Raw genomic sequence first — 21135 nt, 5'->3', positions numbered from 1 at the left:
GGAGGAAGGGAGGAGAGTTGCTCTTTTTCCTTAAGCGTAGGAAAACAATGTTTCCCTTGCCCAGAAAAGGGAGAAAAGACTTCATGCCCCACCATGTGCAGATAGAATTCTTATCCTCCCTGCAGTCCATAAAAGTTCTGAATGCTGCCTAGAACTTCCCACTGTCACATCAAGTTTCTAAATTTGTAAATACATCCCAAGGTGACACCAGAAACTTACAGCTGTGGCAGACAATCTAAAATCAAGGGCAGTTTAACTTTCTGAATAATCCTTTCCATGTCAACTGTAGAGAAAATCTGTGGTGTTCTATTATCACAACTTACTTTTGCTGCATTCCACAAGTTTCTGGCATCTATTACTGCAGTACAGTAGCAAAACAACATAGCAAGTTCCAATTACTGCAAGTGCAGATTAAGTTCAGAATTATTTCAGATTTTGATCTTCACTGTAATTAATTTAAAATTTAATACTAAACTTTACTGAGGATACCGAAAGGTTACATCTCTCTACGTTCCAGGAAAAAAAAAAAAGCTTAATTAAATAACCTTTCTGGTTTTAATATTGATCCATGCGAATACTGCGTTTCCAGCTAAATCTGTGCAGTCCCTACCAAAGCGCCAGGAAGTGTGACTAGCACCAGAAGGACAAACTCATGAAATCAGCTTTTAAGGGTCAGGTTGAGGTTGTTGGTTGATGCTTTTTGACCGCACCTCCAGCCTCAGAGCTTTAATTGCTAATGGAAATATGCATCAGGCTTCCTGCAGTGCATTAGAAGAGCCCACCTGGCACAGGGCCTTGTCAGTACTTCTGTTCATCCAGCCACAGTGCAGAGGTGCCCTGCTCTGAGTGAGAGCTTGACAGCTTGCTGGGGAAGTTTTCCTAAAACTTCTCATGGAAAAAAAACTAACTCCAGAAACTCTGTTCTTGCTGTTCATGCATATATCTTAAAACACCCTAACTTACTCCTGACTTCTTAGAGCTTAGTGAATAATACCCTTCTCAGTTTTGTTTCCTCTGAGGTAATATGGAATAGAATGGGGACAACACCCTGTGCTACAAGGTGTAATAAGGTCTGCATGCTAACTTGCTGTGCTGAATGAAAACATAAGACTGAATTATGCCATAACTACCCTCTTTTTAGCAGTTAAGTGGGAGAGGTTTCTCTCTATAAGCCAGGTGTAGACAGGAGCTCTCAGGCAGTGAATTCCTGGGTTCCTGGCAGGACTACTTTTTCATTTATCCCATCACAGTTGTGAAATAGGAATGGCACTTCTTTTTCTGGGCAAGAAGGTGCAAGGATAAATCTGTGTCTGAGGTGAGCAGATATGACAATGAGGCACGTAAATATATCTTGACAGTTACCTGTTAGGAAGAATGCATCAGTTTTAAATGCTTCTGTTAAGACTTGTCTGAATTGCTTATGCTTTCTCTTGTGGAGCCTGGTTCCTTGGTGTGCTGCCTTCATCCTCTTACCTGCATGGAGCCTGACTTCCTCCCAGGTGCCACTGGAACAAGAATCAGCATGCCCTGTACAGGATGACCACCTACTAATGAGAAAAAAGGTAAAGCAGAGGGTAAAGCTGTGCATTTTTAGCATTTTCTTTTGAGCTGCTTGAGGTAAATGCTTGGCTCTCCAGTAGGTTTGCTCTGCCAAATGAGAACTACACAAGAAGACATAAATGTCTCCACCTAGATGTTGTGGTACTTTCTGTAGCATGTCTTACACTAGCTGGTGTGTTCTACTCTCACCTGGTTCTGACAAACTGCGTGGCACGCCTGCAACACATACTTAAGATGCTAAGGGTTAATGCAGATTTGAAAAGTTGTCCTATTATGTGACTCAACTGTAAAAAATTTAGTATTACTGTTTGAATCAGTGGGAATACTTTTGAATTTTTTTTTTTTTTTTGAAACAGAAAAATAGTAAAGGGGGGGGGGGGGGCGAAGGACCAAAGCCTCTTTTGTTAAATAGACTGAAACAGAGATGCTGCAAGAAAAGACTGCCATTTAAAGCACTTGAAGACACAGGGCCTAGGGGAGGTGTCCTGCTGTTCATTGCATGATCACTAACCTGATGAATAGCTATTATGCAGCATTTGGTCATGAAGTGCTTAAGGAAATACAGACCCATGTGTCTTCTGGTGGTTTAAAAGCATAGCTGGTCAGAAATAAGGCTAAAAGGTGTGACTGAACAGCCAGGATGCCCTGGTGACCTCCAGGATTGTAGAAACCTCAGTAAGTCTCTGCCGGCCCCCTGAGCTGTGCTGGAAATCCTGTGGCAGCGGAAACTCTGTTTGACTCAGACAACAGCTCTGCCAGGGCTCAAAAAGCTCCTCCACCCCCAGAATATGAGAACCTTTGTCTCTTTCTCTTACAGCTGGAATGCAGAAAGAACACAGGACAAATTCATTAAGTGAACAAAAACTCCATACATCTTCGACACTGCCTATGTAGGTTATATGTACAATAACAGAAAGAATGGCATTATTACTATTATGCATCTTGTTTCTCTGCAAGTAATTAACTGGATATAAAATTTCACAAGTGTTTTTTCATTACTCATGGTTTAATTCATTATAGCAAATACTGCTCTAAATGTAACAATTCTCAAGGTTTATCTTATTTTTCTCAGGAGTAACACCCAGGTTACTGAAAACTGAGCTGAGCCAAGAACACCACTGTCAATCTCCGTCTTTGTGCCAGGAACACTGGCTACAAGTGAGTAACAATGGTATGATGCTGCTCATTGCTTTTTCGTCATGAAATTTGGTACCTGTAGTAGGGCCAACATCTGTGACAGTTACACTCACCATTTCAGAATTAACATGCAGCAAGAAATACTGCTCAGGAACACAGTTTATTAGAGGAATTTCTAGATAGCCCAAAGACAACTTGACTCATCACTTTTGCTGAGATGCTAAATAGTTGCTTTCAGTGTAAACGATTCTCTGCTACCATAATTATGAGAAGAGAACTAAAACAGACCATGAATGGGAGGCTTTAGTTCCAAGCACAGCTGCTCAGCTGTAGCTGATGCTCCTGGTCACCCACTGTAAAAGATACTTACGCTTAAAGACAGGCGGCTTGCAACCCTTTATTTTAGTACTTGGACACCAGCATAATTTTGTATCAACACCTAGATCTTCAATAACTCTGCTTGAACGATATGTAATAATTATACCAACTGTAGACAAGAGATTTCATTTTGTGTTTTTATTATAAAAGTAAAATAAAAATAAGCATTTAAAAAGCACTTTTTTAAAAGGAACAGATATAAAAAAAACCTATTTACAAATAGGAAAATGCCAAACTTGAAATTTTTTTTGAATGAGGCACCAAAGTTAAGTTTAAATACATTATTTGAAATATACAAGAATTTTTTTTTTTTTAGGATTCTCTTTTCTCTGAGTTGTCATTGTGATTAAAGTCATGATTTTTCTTTACCAGCTATTTTATGAGCATTTTTCATGCAACTGTACTGCAAAATTTATGAAGAGAGCAGCTAGACACTGTATCCTTTGATTGCTCTGTGTGCCTTACCTCTCTTTATGAAGTGAGTTGGTATTGTGCATTAACAAGGAGTGACTTTCATCTATAAAAGAAAATCCTCACAAACCAGAAAAGCTCAGTCATTCAGTGCCCAGTCCTATGTATTAATGTGGCAGTAGAGCCCTGGTTATTGGCTTGTAAATGAATAGAATTAAGTGTACTTGAGGAAGGAAGCCATTGCTAGGAGTTGCATGCTGAAGTCGCTGTCGGTTCAGGTTCACGTGTGGTTCCTCCAACATGCTTTTGGTTGTGAATTCACCTCCCTCTGGCCAGGATGACACCAATGTAATTTTAAATGTCACGTTTGTTCCTGTAACTGCATATTGCTATTTGAGCATTACTAGTTGGCTATATAATTGCTTTGCACTGAACTTTCATGTCCACAGCCCAGGGTCATTTTGCTGAGTGTTACTGATGACTTGCTGTTCAGAGAGTCTGAGTAAGTAAAGCTCAGTTTGCGGAAGGAGGTCTCCACTCCACTGTCACACATGCTTTCGTTGTCTTGAAATTTGCTGTTGTAAAGCTCGCCTGATGGAGAGATAAAAGGGAAATATATTATGGTTTGTGTTGCTTCAGTAATGTTGCTTTCAGAAAAACCTATGGAATACAAACCAGTAAGTTAAAAGCTCTTCTACCGGGAAAATAACTCCAACTTTAGATACTATAATAGGAAAAGCTGTGCTGAATGTTTTCAGTTGAGTAAAGCACGTGATCTGATGCACTGCTGGCAGAAGTCGCCTGTAGTTGGAGCTTGGATGGGATGAGAAGCCTAGTGCTCTGCTGCCACTCATGCTGTCACCGCACTAGCCAGGAATCTACCTGAGTGTGGCAGTAAGCAGGGCAGAAGGTTCTCTGGCTCTGATTCCTAGACTCTGTGTGAGTATACAGCTCCAGGATGAGGCTGCTAAAACTTTCTCATGTTATTTCACTTACAGATTTATTTTTGAGAAAAACACTTGAACAATTTTCATCTAGTGAGTAAGCCTGAAATACGAACTCAGCTGCAGCTGTCATCTGTGCAAGATCCACAAAAGGAGGAGTGCCTGACTGCAGCAGAACAGTATCCCAGTTAAAGGTATGACGTGGGCTCCGTGTGACTAGGACAGTGGTCAGCGTATCAGAGTTCAGAATTGGTTTTTTTAAACAACCATCTTAAAATAAATGATGTGGCACAGTCCATTCATGCTGCAAAGCAGCAGAACCCCTCTTACCCTTCAAGATCAATCTAAAGAGGCAATCTGTGTATAAGCACATTTTTGGATAGGTGTGAAAGTTCAGTCCATGACTGAACAGTTCTCTATAGACAGTAAACTGGCAATGTTAGACTAGGATGGAGTGATTGTGGTGATTCTTTTTTCTGTCCAGAAATACTGACAGTATTTTCACATAGGGTGTAAGTTTTTCCACATTAGGGTGCTGGCAGCACTACTGGTGTTTGAACAGGGCATCAGGAAAAACTAAAGCGTTTTGTTACTTAACAGGGCCAGGCACTGTGACTGACCATCACTGATGACTTACTGCCTTCTCCCAGCCTCTGTTTTTGTTAGCAGAGTTCCCCTGCCCAAAATCACCATAGGACCTCCATCACTGAAGATGCTCAAAACTCAACTGGATATGACATTGGCAAACGCATATAATGTTATACTGGTGCTGCTCTGAGGAGGTAGTTGGACTACCATGACTGCTGGAGGTCCCTTGTAAGCTGAACCATCCCCAGTTTCTCTGCTTAGAGATCACTGGGCCATTTTAGAGTGCGAAAAGAGAAGGGTAATACTCAAGTCCTACTGAGAAGTTTATGAACCCGAAATGTTTTTGTTTATCCAGATATGAGGTGGGGGGGAAGTCATAAGGTAATGGCACTTGTACAGGCCTGGGATATCATTGCCTAGTTTTGAAACTTATCCCCAGTACATCCAACCAATTACCACCAGTAAATGGCAGACATCTGGTTTTAGAAAAGGGAGGCAGTATAATCAATACTGTAATGCAGGGCTACCGTTCAATTGGTTTGGTTTTCCCCTTTCTTCTAGCCCTACAAAATGTCTATGATGAGAAAGTTGTGCTGCAGTAAAATACTTCTGAAACAGGTAAGCAGCTCAGGCACTGCATGTAAGAAACCATGCAATCTATCAGCAGTCCAATGCAGGGTAGGGGGGACAATTAGAAAAATGTCTTAAAGCTCTTGATATTTTGCTGTCAGTTTTACCTGTCTCTCCATTTGCAAAGGTGGGTGGTGATGATGATGGAAGAGCTTTTGCATTATCGTCCTCCAGGTGAGATGGACTTTGTGAGATGGATAGTGCTTTCTGAATGATTTCAATGGCTTCTGTGTGATCCATCTGTCTCAAAGCAGCAATCAACTCTTGAACTGTACCACCAGAAACCTAAGAGAGGAGACAACAGAAGCTCATGCACTGTCTCCCTGTGCAGGAGGACAATTTTCTCTACATGTCTCAGTGTTCTTCATAACTTGCTGCAGCCACATTACCTCATAGTTATCTAGCAGAGTTTTTGATGGGGAAGGGCTCAACCTGAAGGCATTATTAAGTATGCCAAGACCCAGTTTTTGTGCTAGAGTGGACCAGTTTTTGTTTGGATCGGGCAATTCCAATAGTTTGTAAAGCTGCATCTTGGAACTTTCATTCAGCTCTCTCAAGTGTCCTGGGGAACAGAGAAATATGTTAGTTTGTAATTTATACAAATCATGCACCAGTTCATTTCTAAGCAGAAACAAAGCCAAATTAAAGAGTATTTTAGCATTTACTAATGTATTGCTGTAATACTGAAAACATACTCCTTTGTGTCCTCTTCACAAGAACAAGCATGATTCTGTTAAGGAGTGGGTGGGAGGGTACCTCTCCTCCCTCCCCAGTTCAGTTACAAGCTATTGCAGGGCAGTGTTTTCTGCGAGTATGTTTTCAGTACTCGATTACTAGAGGGATATTGTAAAGTCATCTTTATAGATGTTACCTTGTGTCAGTAAGTCCTCCGAAACCACTGCTGATTCATAAGGTTTGCCATTTAATATGTCATACACCTAAGAGAATACATTAAAGTCAGTAGTTAGAAAGCTGGCTAGTGTCTATTATCTTGACAAGTCTCAGTAGTATTCTATAAAGCCCTAATTCTGTCTGTAAATGGGCAATTTTTTCTGTCCCAGGACCAGTATGACTATAGAAGACCTGTGCAAAACTTGAGGGAGAAATCTTGAGAAGTTACTCTCCCTGGCCCTTAAGCTCTGTCATCTGGCAGCTGTTTTCAAGATACAGAGGAAGTCTTTGCAGTAAACATGTAGCAGTGGCTAAGTGAGGAGTTAATGCCTGTCTGTGACTAGTAATTTAAAACAAAGCCTGGGTTAGATTTTCACTTAAGGCTAATACTGCTCCCCAGCTCCAAGTGATTAGAGATGCTACTGCTTGTACGTTACACTCACACCAAACCAACTGCACATAATCAGCTACTAAAGCATAGACTATGCAGCCTAATCGCTGTTTGGGCAGGACACAAGAGCGTATGTTCCCTCAAGAAAATGTCCACAGTTCTGAAGAATGTGCGGCAAAGAAACCCACTAGAGTGCATCTGGGAATATGAGCCTTCAAACACAAGCTGCCCAACCAGCTCAATATTTTTCCATAGTGAAGACTGCAGTGCAACTATTTCAGGAAGTGTCTGTTCAGTAGAAGTAGTCTGTTAAGCAGAGCTTTCTTCCAGTGCTATTTCATGGGGGGTTTTGTGGCTGAATTAGTTTAATTTTTGATGGCAGATGAGTAGCTTGTCACCACTGAAATAACTGTGGATGCAGTGGAAGGAGCTGGCTGAGAGATCTGGGCTATCATTTATTATTAAGAAAAAACCCAACCAGTCCACATACCTCACAGCTGGCTGCCATATCCAGTGGTGTCGTTCCAGGCACAATCCCTTCATCATCATCTTCATCATCTTTCACATCGTCTAGATCAAACAGTGGCTCAAAGTTCTCAGCGTGAGGATTTGCACCTGGAACAACAGGTGTGCAAAAAAATTCCTAAGAAAAGGCTTCAAGTTGCTCTTCGATAATATTTAAAATATGTATTTAAGTTCTGAATGGCAACTCAAGCTAAATTACATTTTATATTAAGTCAGCCAATGACTTCTCTAATCAACTAAAGTTAAATGCTGTCACATCTCTGTATAATGCAACTGTCCGTTATAAAGAGGGGAAAAATGACAAGCAGAGGGTTACGGCCTTACAGAAAGACTGTGATTGTACCAGCTGACTTCCAGCCCCATTCTTGGCTCACACAGAGCGCAGCATGTATGTGATGAGTGATGGCGTGCTGCTGCTTTTTATAGTGTCAAAGTGCGGTTATTATTAAAAGACCAAGCACACAAGCCAGAGCAATGGGAGGCGTGGATTTCTGTTTCAAAGGAGAAAAATCAGGTCTACATACAATTGAAAAAAAAAAATGTTCCAATAAATATTCAAAACTAACTCTTCCCCAGTGATAGGAAATAGGAAACACTAACAAGCTCATGTTTCAACGACTTTTTTTTTTTAAAGCAGTGCAACATTTATCCCAACTATGCAATGAGGTCTCTTCTCTGCTTCTTCAGCTATAAAAAACTACAAATGAAATACTCAAAAAAACTTCCAAGAGTGCTTAAGAGATTTTTTTTCCTTGACAAACATAATTTGCTTTTTTAGCCATTAGATGGTGCTAAAGAGTAGTACAGCACCTGGAAGTAGGACGTTCCTGCAGAAACACAAACCTTCACATTTTTAACATCTGATTTCTTCTGCTCATTAAACAAGTTCACCGGCACATTCTTTTCTGCCTGCAGCCTTCTCACCTGAATTGTCCCTGTGAAAGAAAACTCTCCAGCAAATACCTATTTTCATACCTGCTGCTTTAAGAACTGCTGCCAACTTTGTAGAGCCCCTTCCAGCTGCTATGTGAAGAGGAGTTGTCCCATCATACGTAGTGCTGTCCACATCTGCATCACCCTAAATTTTTATTGAATGACAAAAAGAAAAGTGCTACTCCTCTATACAATACACCTGCAGAGACTCATGCCTGCATAAATATTGCTACTGTGCAAATAAGCACCATTCCACACCTGTTTGCATAAAACCTCTAATCTTGTCTGAAAAGAAGGAATTGGAAAGTAACTACAACTGCCTGCCTGCAGGAACAGAGGGTGGTTGTGTGCTCCAGTGTTACTGCAGGAGGCACAGCATCTGAACCCAAACAGGTCAGGTAGATAAAAGCCACTTTGCATCCCATGCAATAGTTCTGCCATCTGAGTACCTGCAGCCTTTGGAGTCTGAACTGGTGCGCACAGAAATCTGCCTTCCTCCTGCTCTTCAGGAGAGCAGGCAGGCTGTGGCACATTTGTACACGGATACCGAGGAAAGCTACTGTGGTAGAATTAAGCACGCTAGGATCAAGGTGTTAGAGAGATGAGCCAAGTGTTTATAGATATACACAACTATTTATCTGTGCACATCTGTATTGCACATGCTGGTTCACATGGATGAAGTGATTAACTTGTTCATGAGTAGTTTCACAGGCTGCCGGGATCACCAAGTGCAAATTAAACATGGCGTATGTGGTCAGGGTCACAAACTGTAAATGCTTAACTTGGGCAAAAGGTTCACCAGCGGCGCTGAACAAGTAACAATGAATAACATTAGCAATAGTTTTGCCACTATACCAATTAAAGTAATCAAGTCAATAAACAGGAAGAAAACCCTTACTTCTGTTTCTCTGAAGCACTTAAGATTTTCAAGAGTTTTTAAAAACATGTAATTGAAAAGACCTGGGAGAAAGAAATTCTGCCCTTACCTCAAGCAAAAGGCAGCCTGCCAGTGGGATGTTGTCTTGTTCAACAGCTAAATGCAATGCAGTTCGGCCGGATTTTTGTTCCTGAGCATTGACATTAACTCCAGCAGCAATCAGCCATTTGAGGCAGGACATGCTATTTGCCATCACCACCATGTGAATTGCACCGAGGCCTACGTAAAACAAACCCCATCCATCAAGTGCATTAATATTTGAAAAATACAGAATTGTCAGAGTAATGAGTTTGAAGTGGCCGCGTCTATGAGAATTGTAAAATGAATTAGAGTTACTGTAGTTACCTGAGTAGAAGTGACTTATTTTGCCTGTTTATACACTATAAGACCGCGTTAATAAAAATGTTCTTTGTGCATAAATTGGAACCAGTTGTGTTATTGATAGCGAGTCAAAGCCATGAATGAAAAAAAAAAAAAAAAAAGATGAATCAGCAGGTGACAAGGTGGAACAGAAGGCAGGAACTAAAGAGCTCACCTAGAGCATCTCTTTGCCCCAGAGGAGAGTAATCTTAAAAAGAAAATCTGCATCTCAGTACTAAACAAGTAGGTACCCTGCACTGGCCTCATCTGCTACTGAGCATCTCTTCTAGAAACAGGCTGGGGAATAATTGGTATAGTTTAGTATCATCCTCCTGTAAGGTCACACTGCCCTATCACCTCAACATTACCTGCACCAACTCAGAAAGAGAATAATAAAGCCTTGTATTTAAAAAGCAAACAAACAAAACCCAACCCCAAACAAAAACCCCTCTTTGAGGAACTTTTAACACAGTTTTTTGAATCCAATAATGATATTTTTAGGTCAGACATTTTACAGTCTACTGGAGCAGGAGTACTAAATTCAAATGACCTGTGCCACTGAAAAATGGGAAATTGTGTCCTTGTGCTTATTTTGTAGGCTCTAATCCTGTATGGTCACAAGCTACTAGATATGAAACTCGACACCAGGTCCAGAAATTATTTTTGAGGGGATCTCGTTCACTAGAGAGGAAGAGGAAACATTTTCTTCGGTGGGTGGGGTGGGGGTGGGGTGGGGGTGGGGGGTGGTGGGGGGGGGGGGGGTGGTGTTAAAAAAAAAAAAGAAAAAAAAGTGGTTGCATAAGGTATCTCAGGAGGAACACAGTGCTTGAAGTTTTGTGAGATTAAAGATAATATACAGTAACAAAAATGCAAATCCATGCTGTGTCACATGGCCATCCAATCTTTAAGTTATGTTCTGTACAACCAGAAAACCTACATGTCTCTCTTCTCTCATCTGTGACTGCAGGTGTACAAAAGTCAAGGATGCTACACGCGATGTGGGGAAAGATGCTATTTCCGAGGTCTGTACCTGCCTGCGTAGAAACACTGTGTTGGCAGGAATTGAAGTGCACTCATGCAGTTAAGTGTAAAATACAGCTGTTATTTTTCCATACCTTCACCATTGGAAAGGTCGACCATTGAAGATACCTTCTCGTGCTTGAGGAGTAGACTCAAAATCTTCTCATCTCCTTCAGTAGCAGCTAAGTGTAAGACAGAATTACCATGGCGATCCAGAAGGCTGACATCTGCTCCAGCCTTCAGCAAGTCTTCTACCACCTCTGCCTGCTTTGTGATTACTGCCAGGTGCAAGGGGGTCTGGAAGTGACAGAAGCAAACCACGAGAAGATAAGCAACAGCTACATCACCCATAAAAGCTCCTAGTGTGAACCGTTACTCCACTTCAAAGCTAACAGAAATGAAAAGTTTGCATACATGTACACTTTCTTCCTACTGCATACTACAAATAGAGTTCCTACTTACTGGAAATAAAAGCTGCCTTGCCAGTGTCAGTAGTTGGACTTTGGGAAGAACGAAGATGTTCCCTGCTCTATAAACCAGGGCACTGACCTGGCTTTTTGCGTGTTGCGGTGGAAGGGACTTGGGAAATGAGATAATGCATGTGTCCCCCAGACACTGTAACCCTGCTTCCAGCTGCCCCCTAGCAAAGGTCATGCCACATAGGGAGCACATGCACTTTCCAGGGCCTGCTCAAATCCACCTTTGGCACTGAACTACACTCTCATTTTGCTCCTGAACTGGAGGTTTGCAGTCACGGACTTAGGATTTCCTTATTCCTCCAAATGCCTACACAGAAAAGAAGAAAATCCTGCTGTTCTGTGCATTGTCAAAGTGCAGAACTACTGTGCATTTACACAGTGCGTGGCTAGCTTGTTGATTCTATTTGCATGCTCTCTGTTTTTGTGCGAAGACACCTGCAGCACCAGAAGATTTCAAGTATTTCCAAAGCTTGATTGTATACTGCATTCTTGACAGTCTTGCCAGTCAACAGCATTGTGCAGAACATACTCAGAAATGTATGTATTTAAACAGTAAGCATTCCAGTAAGGTTGGGGAAATCATATTTCCAACACTAAAATAATGTAAAAATTGCACAAGATTCCATCTCCATATCATTAGCCTTATATTAACAGAGGACTATAAAAAAAAGACTAATGCCAGCTCTATACAATAGATTTGTCAACATATTTGCAATTAATTGCTGAATCCATAAGGTACACGTATGATTCAGCTTTCAGAGTATCTGTACAGAAGGGAAGTTCTAGCCCAAGCCTACATTCCCTCCCACCGCTGGCTTAAGGTTTAGGCAGAAGGCAGGAATAGCTGTAGAGGTCCTGGTAGTTAAAGATTTATTTCTTGTGTGGAGCACAGCTTTGCTTCCTGTTTCTGTCAGAATTCAATTCAGAATCTTCTCCTTGCTTTCATTGGCCTCCGCACTCTAAACTCGCTTTATACAAACATAAAAACAAAATGCAAAAAAGAACAAAAAAAGTCACAATAAACTCCCTGGGACTATCTGTGTAGAATAAAAATCTGCCTTTGCTGTTCGCAGCAAAAGACAAGACACAGATGTCAGAGTGCTGCTGCACAAAGTCCAGCTGGTTGCCTTTGGGACAACCGAATGGTGTGCACAGTGGAAAAGAGATCCCTTTCCAGGCAGGTTTCCGCAGCTCTTTTTAAGGCCTGAGTTACAATACAAAAGGCTCAGACTCTGTCACAGGTGAAGCTGAGGAGACAGAATTGTGCCTGGCAGTTGAGCTCTTTTCCTGCTAGGTAAAAGACATGGGGATGGGTTGGTTTTTTTGTTTTGCTGTAATGGGAATCTAGAAATGAAAGGGAAATCTTGCTGCTATAATGGGAATCTAGAAATGAAATCTTGCTGCTCATGTGGCACAAATGCCATCAGGGCTACAGGAAGGGCATCGTTTGTTACAGCTTCCACATGCCTACAGATAACTGATGACGCAGCAACTGACTCACGATCCTGAGTTACCCTATGTTAGACAGGTCAAAAGAGCCCAGAATTGGCACACTGTAACCCATACCGTCAGTTTAGTAACAGAGAAGCCAAATAAAGAAATGAACTGAAGAATTTCGTATTTTCAGCCTGTTCTACTATTAACCCACGGAGATGTTTCTGTTAACATCAAGGGGAGTTATGAACTAAACCAGAGAAAATGTGCTCTTGCTCCTCCACCACCTGACAGTACAGCATTGTGTTTCTAAACTTGTTTGCATTACAGTCTGATCTGGACTCATTAAAATAAGACAGAGGGTAAGTTGCGCCGATTTCTCTTTTACTAGCTGAACAATCAACAACACATACACCACAACTGCGTACCTGATAAAGGTCGTTTCTCATGTTAATGATGTCATTGTAATTCAAGTCAGGCATCACTTCCAAGAGGTTTTTCACCAGCTCAGTATGAAGGTGGATAATTGCTAAATGAAGGACACTGAAACAAACAAAAACCAGATGAAAAAATTCACACTATTTTCAAATTTAGTATAAAAATGTTAAGGTTTTGCTGTAGATCTGATTGAATTCTAACTGATAGAAACACTTGACTATTAGAGGCCATGATTTCAGCACTAAATATCAGCACCTAAAACAAATCCCAACATTAAGAAACTAGTCAGAAGGTAACTGTGTTTGACCCTTCAATCACAAAAGCAGACTCAGGATGGCTTTTGCTGGTATTGAGCATAACTTAACTATCAGTCTAATAAACACAAACTTTGTAGCACCAAAGAATTGTTTCAGAACTTGTTAAAAATCCCCAGATCCTTTGCTGTTTTGTTTTTTTCATGTTTTGATTTATGCAGCACAGGAGCACCTCTTACTGTCAAAACCTTCCTTCAGAATTTCCACAGGCCTCTCTGCCACCAAAGCAGATTTTCCCTTGGGGGTTTCCCCAGATCTGTGGGTTTTTCTTTTCTTCGTTTTCAAACACAAAAATGACTAAGGACTTGCGCCCTGTGACTAACAGCCACAGGATTTGCAGCAGTGACCAGAGACGTCATGCCAAAGGAAAAACCTGTTTTGGGACACGAGTGACTCTGCACAGCAAGACACTTCAACGGCCTTTCCATGCTCTTCTCCAGACCCAGGTCCTTCACCACCAGCCAGAGCAGCTGTACTTGCAAAACACCACCAGGAAAAAAGTGGGTTGTGAATCCCATCACCCCTCTCCAACAGAGCTCCATTTGTCTTGTTCCCTTGAGACTTCATTTGAAAGTCACGCCCTTCGTTTTGAAACGTGTCTTGCCAAGCCCTCCCATAACAGATGCTGGGCAACTTCTAGGCTCATCTTTTTAGCACATTGCTGCTGGCATATTAACATAGGACATGCAGTGTGTTTGTGATGCTGCTCCAGAAATACCTGAATATATTCGATCTACACTTTCATCAGAAAACCAAAAAAAGTTCCTTGCTATTCGGGGCGTAGAGTCATCTTGAAACAGAGACCGAGAACACTCAAAACCAGAAGATATTTTTAAAAATAAGGGGAAAAAAATACGATTTCTAAACAAAACTCATCCTTGAAGGGCCAGTTCTATTGGTTCTGGACGTTGCCATAGGTAGTACCATGGCACTTTCCTTCCTTCAACTCTCCTGTGCTGTTCAAACAGTCCCACCACTACAGTAAGAGAATTCTTCCTCTGCTCTCAGGTAGGTGATGCTTATTATGCTCTATCATGCTGACATTTTATTTCAAAATCTCCCTTTGGAAATAAATTTGCTCTTTTACTGCCTTTAGTTCTCTTTCCAGTAGCAAGTATTTTAATTTTACCCTGCCAGTACACGTGATGCTGTAAAGACATGCTGACTGGACCATGAAAGGGCAGTCAATTCCCTTTCTTAAACAATCCTACATCAAAAAATGCGTTTCAGCACCGCTGTGGAGGCAGAGTGCCGTAATACTGTCAGGCTCCTGGAGAGCAGTAGCACTGGGATAAATGCAGTAACAGCAGGTCTTACTGAACGCCCACTGTAAACATATGCTAATCACAGATTAACGAATTTTGTCTCAAAGCCAAACACAACACAGGGTCCCATTAAAGGTATTCTCATTCCCTACATGCTATTTTGATGAAAGATGAGCAGAATTGTTGACAGCAACATTTCTTTAAAGGCTTAAGCAAAAATTTTCTGATTTTTGCCATATAATTTTAACAACTAAAGTGAAAAATCGGGAAATTAATTTATGAATTTTGACTTTTTTTTTTTTTAAACAGCTTCTGTGGGAGCACTGGAAGACAGTCACCAAAATTTTGCTTTGTTAAAAAGCTGCAGAGTAATTTAGATGTATTACATGCTCACAGACTAAAATCCATCCCAGGAGGAGAAAGGCAACATAAGCTTGAGCCTCACATACTTCTAGGTACTTCTGGATTCAGGAAGAAAACAACTATTTACCATCATTCTGAAAAATACTTTGACTTTGTTGAAATGCCCTGCAAGTTGAAATCTGAGGGGCACATTACTGATATTTAAATGCAGGTCCTACTTGCTCAGTACTCCTCACTGTATTGTTCAAAGCACTAGCAGATTATGTCGCTAGCTCCTGCCTCGTTCATATTCCTCCTTTCCTCACAGCAGACATTAGGTTGCCAATCGGAAAGCAAAGCAAGTAGCTATCTTGGATTTTGCAGTCCTTTATCAGTAATTGGAGACCTATTTTCACCGAAAGTGGAGTGAAAGTAGTAGCGTCTCACAGAGTAATCCAACTCTGGGATTGGATTGCATGGGTGGGATAGCATGTCTCAGTCACTTGTAATTTTCTAGCTGGACACCTTAAGGCTTATATGGCTTCTACTGTCCAAAATACTGCAATTTAAGGAAACATTAAGTGATTGCAGAGGGCCTGCCCAAAGCCTGCCAGCTAAAAAGCGAGGATGTGATAACGTCACTTGCTTATTCAAGAGATTATCTCCGCATGTGTTCAGAGCAACTTGCACTGAATTTAAGTAATTACTAATCATTAGTTACTCTCTGTGTTTCATTCTCTGAGTCCTATAGACTCTGCATAGCTTTAAAGGAACAAAATGGATTTCTACTCCAGCTCACATTAGTGAAGGACTGATAAGCAAGTATTAGCACCCACGTCTCCACAAACATCTGTGCAATCTCTTGGAAGGCAATGGAACAGCAGAGACGTAAGCAAGAGCAAAATACCATCCACCCTCTGGGAAGAACTTGGTGTTGGTGGGACAAAAGCAGCACGGACCCTCCAGCTACTGTTTCTACATCTCCCAGTGCATCTGTAACTTCAAGCTTCCTATGAAGACTTAAGGACTTGCATGGAATAAAAAGCAGGGCACTTTCCTTCAGCACAAAGCTGAGGATCCCCATCAACTGTGTATCACAATGCAAGCATAGCACTTCATGCTCCATCGAGATTATAAGTAAAAAAACAAAGGGCAACCACAACATGCTCAACACGCCCTCAATGACCAGATTACTTTCTGACAGGTACTGGATCAATGAACTTTTCTGCAAATGCAATAAAAATCTCTAAATGGCAGCTGTACCTCTCCCAAACAGCACAAAGGAGAACATTATTTATTTGACTAGAGCAGTGCTGTAATCCGTGATCGGCACCCGCAGGGGACAGAACAAATTGACTACACCATTCTGCCATTAAAAACATAACTTTCAACCCACTAAGTACAGGCCAACTTACTTGTCTCCATTGTCATCCTGGACAACAGTGAGATGGCGCTGAACAGCCAACAGCATCTTCACGTCTCCAGTTACAGCATAATCAAAGAGAGCATTGCAGTGACGCTTGGCAAGCTGCATGGCCTTCTCGAGGAACAGACCATCTGCAACACAAAGTTTTTTCTTCATCAGTTCAGTTGTCGTCCTCGCAACACCACCTTCTTTTGACAGGCAATTGTGCTGTCAAAGAAATATGAAGTGCAGACCACCAAGCATTGTTTACTGACTCACTGAGACACGTTGCTAATTACTCCTGAGAGGTAAGGATAGAGGGAATGAGTCCCTTGGAAGAAAAACTAGGTGCATGCTGAGCATTCAGGCAGGAGAAATCCCGAGAACAGTCAAACTCTGGAAGCTACCTTTAGTTTGAGTGGCACTGAATTAATTGCATTGATGTGCACTTGGGTGTAACGAGACAAAAGGAGCAGGAACTTGGATTTGCTTAGATACAAATGACATCTAAGGACTCTTGTCCACAGAGCACTTAAAAGAACCTCCTGTGCAGTTCTGAATAGTTTAACTTGAGGAAACTGAGGCACAAGAGGCCTAAGTGACCTGTCAAATATTGCACAGAAACTCACGTAAAAGCTATGGAATAAATGCAGGGCTTTGTGCCCCCTCTCCAACTCGAACCGTGCAGTCTCTCCTGCTTTACAGCAGGGCCACAGAGAGTCTGTTCACCTGTTTAAAACATTCCAGTGTTTACAATGCTTAGTATTTGTAGTATCCTGATTTTAGATTCATAAAATGTGTAACCACTGAGATTTCAAAAAGCAGAATTTGTCATGGTGGGGAGGCAAAAGGGAGAAAGGGGAGGAAACAAACTCATTTGTGGAAAAAAAATCACTCTGGCTGCTCTGTTAATACCTTTGTGGTTCCATATCAGCAAGAAACTAACGAAAATGAAACAGATGAACTTTCAAACCACAGTCATCATTCTGGGAAGCAGTATCATCTGAAACCAACCTGTACTTTGAACAGTTTCATGTTTCTATAAAGCTTTGCAAGTTTAGAAATTACTAACAGCAAACAAGTAAAACAGACTTTGTCATTTAAAGCACACAAGGGGAGAGCACACCCAGGATTTCAGGCTACACAAAACCAGGCATTTAGACTGGATCAGAAGCGTATCCCTGATGAACGTGAATACATCATTTTTGTAAGTCCAAGACTTACTCAGCTACCCATGAAGCTTATTGTTCTAGCCAATACAGCACTGTGGTTCCTATACTATATGCCTAGGCTGATATATTTATATTTACTATTTACCTCTTAACATTAAATAATAGCATTAAATGGATGTTATGTTTAGGAGATATATATATATTTCCCAGGTAAACTGTGTTAAGCAGTTCAGTCTTTTCTCATTATACAGACATTTCCAAAGTCCAAAAAACTAGATGCCGAACCTCCCTGGTTTCCCATATCAAGCACACAGAAAAGATATCCTTCAAAATTCTGCAAGATAGCATCTTTTAGTCTAATACCCAAATGTTCTAACCTGCAATAGCAATTTCATGGAGCCTGTTCTTCTGCTTCTATTCTTCATATAACCTGGAGCTTGAAATTGCCTCTTTTCATGCCATTATGATAAAGAAAAGAAACAGTCAACTTCCTGCCTACGATGTTCATTACTCGGAAACCAGGTCAACAATTCAGGCCCCTCCTTGGTAACTGCTAAATGGACATTATTATTTCTTCACATATTAGCAAAAGATTTTTCTCTCTGAATCAGTCACGGGATTTATCACAACCAGAAATGCAAACAGCAAATTCTTCAGCTTTTCTCAGGAGTATCGTCTGTTTCTCAGATCACAAGAAGCTACACCTTGGAGGTTTTTACAACTACAACTGATCTACTACATGACTTTGGTTTCCCAAGGCACAGTTTGTAGTGCTGTTAATAGCAAGTGTCACATAGGGCTGATACAAGATAACGTGCCCTCTCCCTGACCAAGGAGGGAACAACAAAAGTGGTCTGGATCACATTGCACTTGGTAAAAGCCAAGAACAAAAAATTCCTTCCTGCTCAATTTGTAACCCTACCATGTCTCTCTAGTCAAACTGTTGTTTTTTTAATTTTATGAGAAACAGGATTACTCAAATCCTTTAAAAAAGTGACCATCGACTCTTTTAAAAAACAATCCAGGAAAAGGAAGTCTTAATGTCTGGGAAAAGGGTGATTTGTAGCCTTCATATATTTTACAACTTTACTGCTAAATCACTTCTACTGACTACTTTTGCCTTCCTCCCCTTTCATTCACCAGTTTGATGTATAAGACTTTGCTACCCAACAGTGTTCTTTTACCATGTATTTGTCACATGGGAATTTACATTTTAAATTCAAACCTTTTAACACTACTTTGCATGCAATTTAACAGCAGAATTGCAGGGAAGAACTACTGCAACAATCTATTTACTCATCCATTAAAGCCTATCAAATATCAAAAGCCAAGTCAACTGCTGAATTGTATTTCATGTACCTTCATTGCTTTCAGTGTTCCTCATATGGGTTTATTATAAAGGAGTGTTAAATGTGCCCAGCAGGCTAAGCTATCTCTTCTCCTTGCATGACAAGCAGAAGTTCAGTTGCCCAGTGGCAGTATAAAGGTGGAAGATTATCTACCAAACTATGGGGAGGGACCTTAGATTTGGGGGAATGGAATTCCTCCTGTTCCCTCCAGGAGGCGTTATCATATTTTTAAAACAGCAAGCAGAGGTTTATGGAGTTTCCAGGCCTTTAACACCAGCTTTGCCCATACTACAGTTTGATCTACCCTAAACAGATTTTCTTTTTCACTTACCCTGCCACCTGCAATCTGCTTCATTTACGTCTGTTTTACGGGAAGAAGCATCCTCCTTCTCCTCATTATCACCAGAGGTTCTGCACTCATTCTTCTCCATAGTTTCTACTTTCACATCATGTTTTGTGTCCCACTTGTCACTTTCTTTATCAGAGCTCTTCCCATCTTGTTCAGCTGTGCTATTTGATAGTCCTTCAAACAAAAATTAGTATTGTTAGTATCCAACACTGTTGTTTTTTTATGCAAGTGATAAGCTCAACTAGCCGTAACCAAATCCTAAAGAACTCAATACAAAAATTTACTTTGACATAGGTGTTACCAGTAAACACTCATGAATCATAATACTTCAGATGTGAACACACAGGGACAGACATAGCAATGTATACAACTTGCTCTAAAGTGATGTTATGTTTTTGACAGCTTCTGTTTTAAAAATAAATTCTTACATGTAACAACAGATATACCTCTCTCTCTCTCTATGGTACAAGAACTCAAGTCTGAAGTATTCCCAGGAAATCTAGCAGAATTACTCAGATTCACTTTTGGTTTTCTGACAGCAAATTCATCCCTGAGACTTTGAAAATAACTACAGAGTATTCAACATGTAGATTTGAAATTACTTCCCTATATTAGGAAGCCAAGAATGCCCTTATTAACTTAGTGTTTTCCATTGACTTTCATGTTATTTCTCTGGGCTACTGTGTAGTACCAGACTGTGGCAACAAAGGAAGATACCTTTTCGCTGGTCTAGTCCTTGGGTCACCTGTAATCAGCGTGTTCAAACAAGAGAAAGGGCTGTTGCTCAAAGCATACACTGAACAGAGAAGCACGTGGAGGGGTTTTAGTGACTGCTTCTCAGTCTGCTGCTACTGCTCTGCTGCTTAGCAGTAAAAAGGAACATGCACACAGCTTTTTAAGGTAGGCCTGGAGAGAATTAAATCAAAGCTGAGCAGTATAATCTGCACAAACCCTTCTGCTGCCAGAGAGTTCTAGAAAAGAAACTGATTCGGCGGTGGGGGGAATAGCCTGCCCCAGGACACTTAGCTAGACCTGCATGACACTTCAGCTCCTACTGTAGAAGAATATAAAGATGGTCAAACTCAATTCAACTGTTGCAAGAACAACATTTTTACTGTTACCATGTTTCATTCCAGCATTGGACTTTGTTGTGCCAGGGTGGAAATGCATCCCTCCAAAAGCAGTGTATCCATATGAAGGATAACTGAACCCTAAAGAAAGGAAAAAATATTAAGAATTAATAGAATTATGCCTTAAAGGAACGGAAACGCCACCTGCAAGAACACTGAGCCTAAAGAACTGGAATTTTGTTTTCTAAATACCTTCTGCTTTATTCCATCCAATTAAAATAAATTTTCCAGACTGAAGGTGAACTCTCCCTCATCCCTTCAAAAATCCAAAGAAATTCAAGATGGCTGGCTAGTGACACTCTCTATCCCAACATCTGTAAGGCCACACAAATGTATTAGCACTAGTATGCTTCATCTAAAACTCAACCAAGGCTTCACAAGCTACATCTATGCTTTTGCACTTCTGTGATTACAACAGATTTATATTCTAGTGTTACATTATAGACATGCTGCTAGCAATGCATGCAACGATTTGAAAACTGCTGCTCTGTCCCTTGCTCTAGAAAAAAAGAGTTGCAAAGATATTGTAGTTCAGATGACATTTGCTGATCTACAGGTTTTTAATGCTCTGCCGCAAGAAGCAAAGCAATGGTCTTAGGATCCTGCATCTCAGATACACTCTGGCCTCAACAGATAGAGCACAGTAGAAAACTGACTAAATAGCATAGCAAATTTCTTCTTAATAGTTCTTTGCACTAACACGTTAATTTGCCAAATTCCACTCCTGGTCTCAGAAATAATTAAGAACCTGTT

At 40.8% G+C, this 21135-nt stretch overlaps 1 protein-coding gene and 1 long non-coding RNA gene across 4 annotated transcripts in view; one reads left to right on the top strand and one right to left on the bottom strand.

Moving 5' to 3' along the window:
• Positions 1 to 3198: 3198 nt before the first annotated feature.
• Positions 3199 to 21135, bottom strand: part of NFKB1 (nuclear factor kappa B subunit 1) — a 59030-nt gene continuing 41093 nt past the window's right edge. For all 3 annotated transcript variants that reach the window (XM_054825651.1, XM_054825649.1, XM_054825650.1), the window contains 12 exons: positions 20374 to 20463; positions 19235 to 19426; positions 16393 to 16534; positions 13047 to 13161; positions 10801 to 11002; positions 9375 to 9544; positions 8431 to 8533; positions 7421 to 7545; positions 6520 to 6586; positions 6038 to 6210; positions 5756 to 5933; positions 3199 to 4077 (listed from right to left, as the gene is read on the bottom strand). In XM_054825651.1, the coding sequence (XP_054681626.1) occupies positions 3890 to 4077; positions 5756 to 5933; positions 6038 to 6210; positions 6520 to 6586; positions 7421 to 7545; positions 8431 to 8533; positions 9375 to 9544; positions 10801 to 11002; positions 13047 to 13161; positions 16393 to 16534; positions 19235 to 19426; positions 20374 to 20463 (1745 nt within the window). In that variant the 3' untranslated portion in view covers positions 3199 to 3889. The remainder of the gene's footprint in view (positions 4078 to 5755; positions 5934 to 6037; positions 6211 to 6519; positions 6587 to 7420; positions 7546 to 8430; positions 8534 to 9374; positions 9545 to 10800; positions 11003 to 13046; positions 13162 to 16392; positions 16535 to 19234; positions 19427 to 20373; positions 20464 to 21135) is intronic.
• LOC129206479 (uncharacterized) lies at positions 4075 to 5913 on the top strand. Its single transcript, XR_008577160.1, has 3 exons — positions 4075 to 4624; positions 5031 to 5636; positions 5776 to 5913. It is a non-coding gene; the product is annotated as an uncharacterized LOC129206479 (long non-coding RNA).

The sequence above is a fragment of the Grus americana genome, chromosome 4 (genome assembly GCF_028858705.1).
Source record: "Grus americana isolate bGruAme1 chromosome 4, bGruAme1.mat, whole genome shotgun sequence".
NCBI classification, from domain to species: domain Eukaryota; kingdom Metazoa; phylum Chordata; class Aves; order Gruiformes; family Gruidae; genus Grus; species Grus americana.
This window is presented reverse-complemented; position numbering and strand designations above follow the sequence as displayed.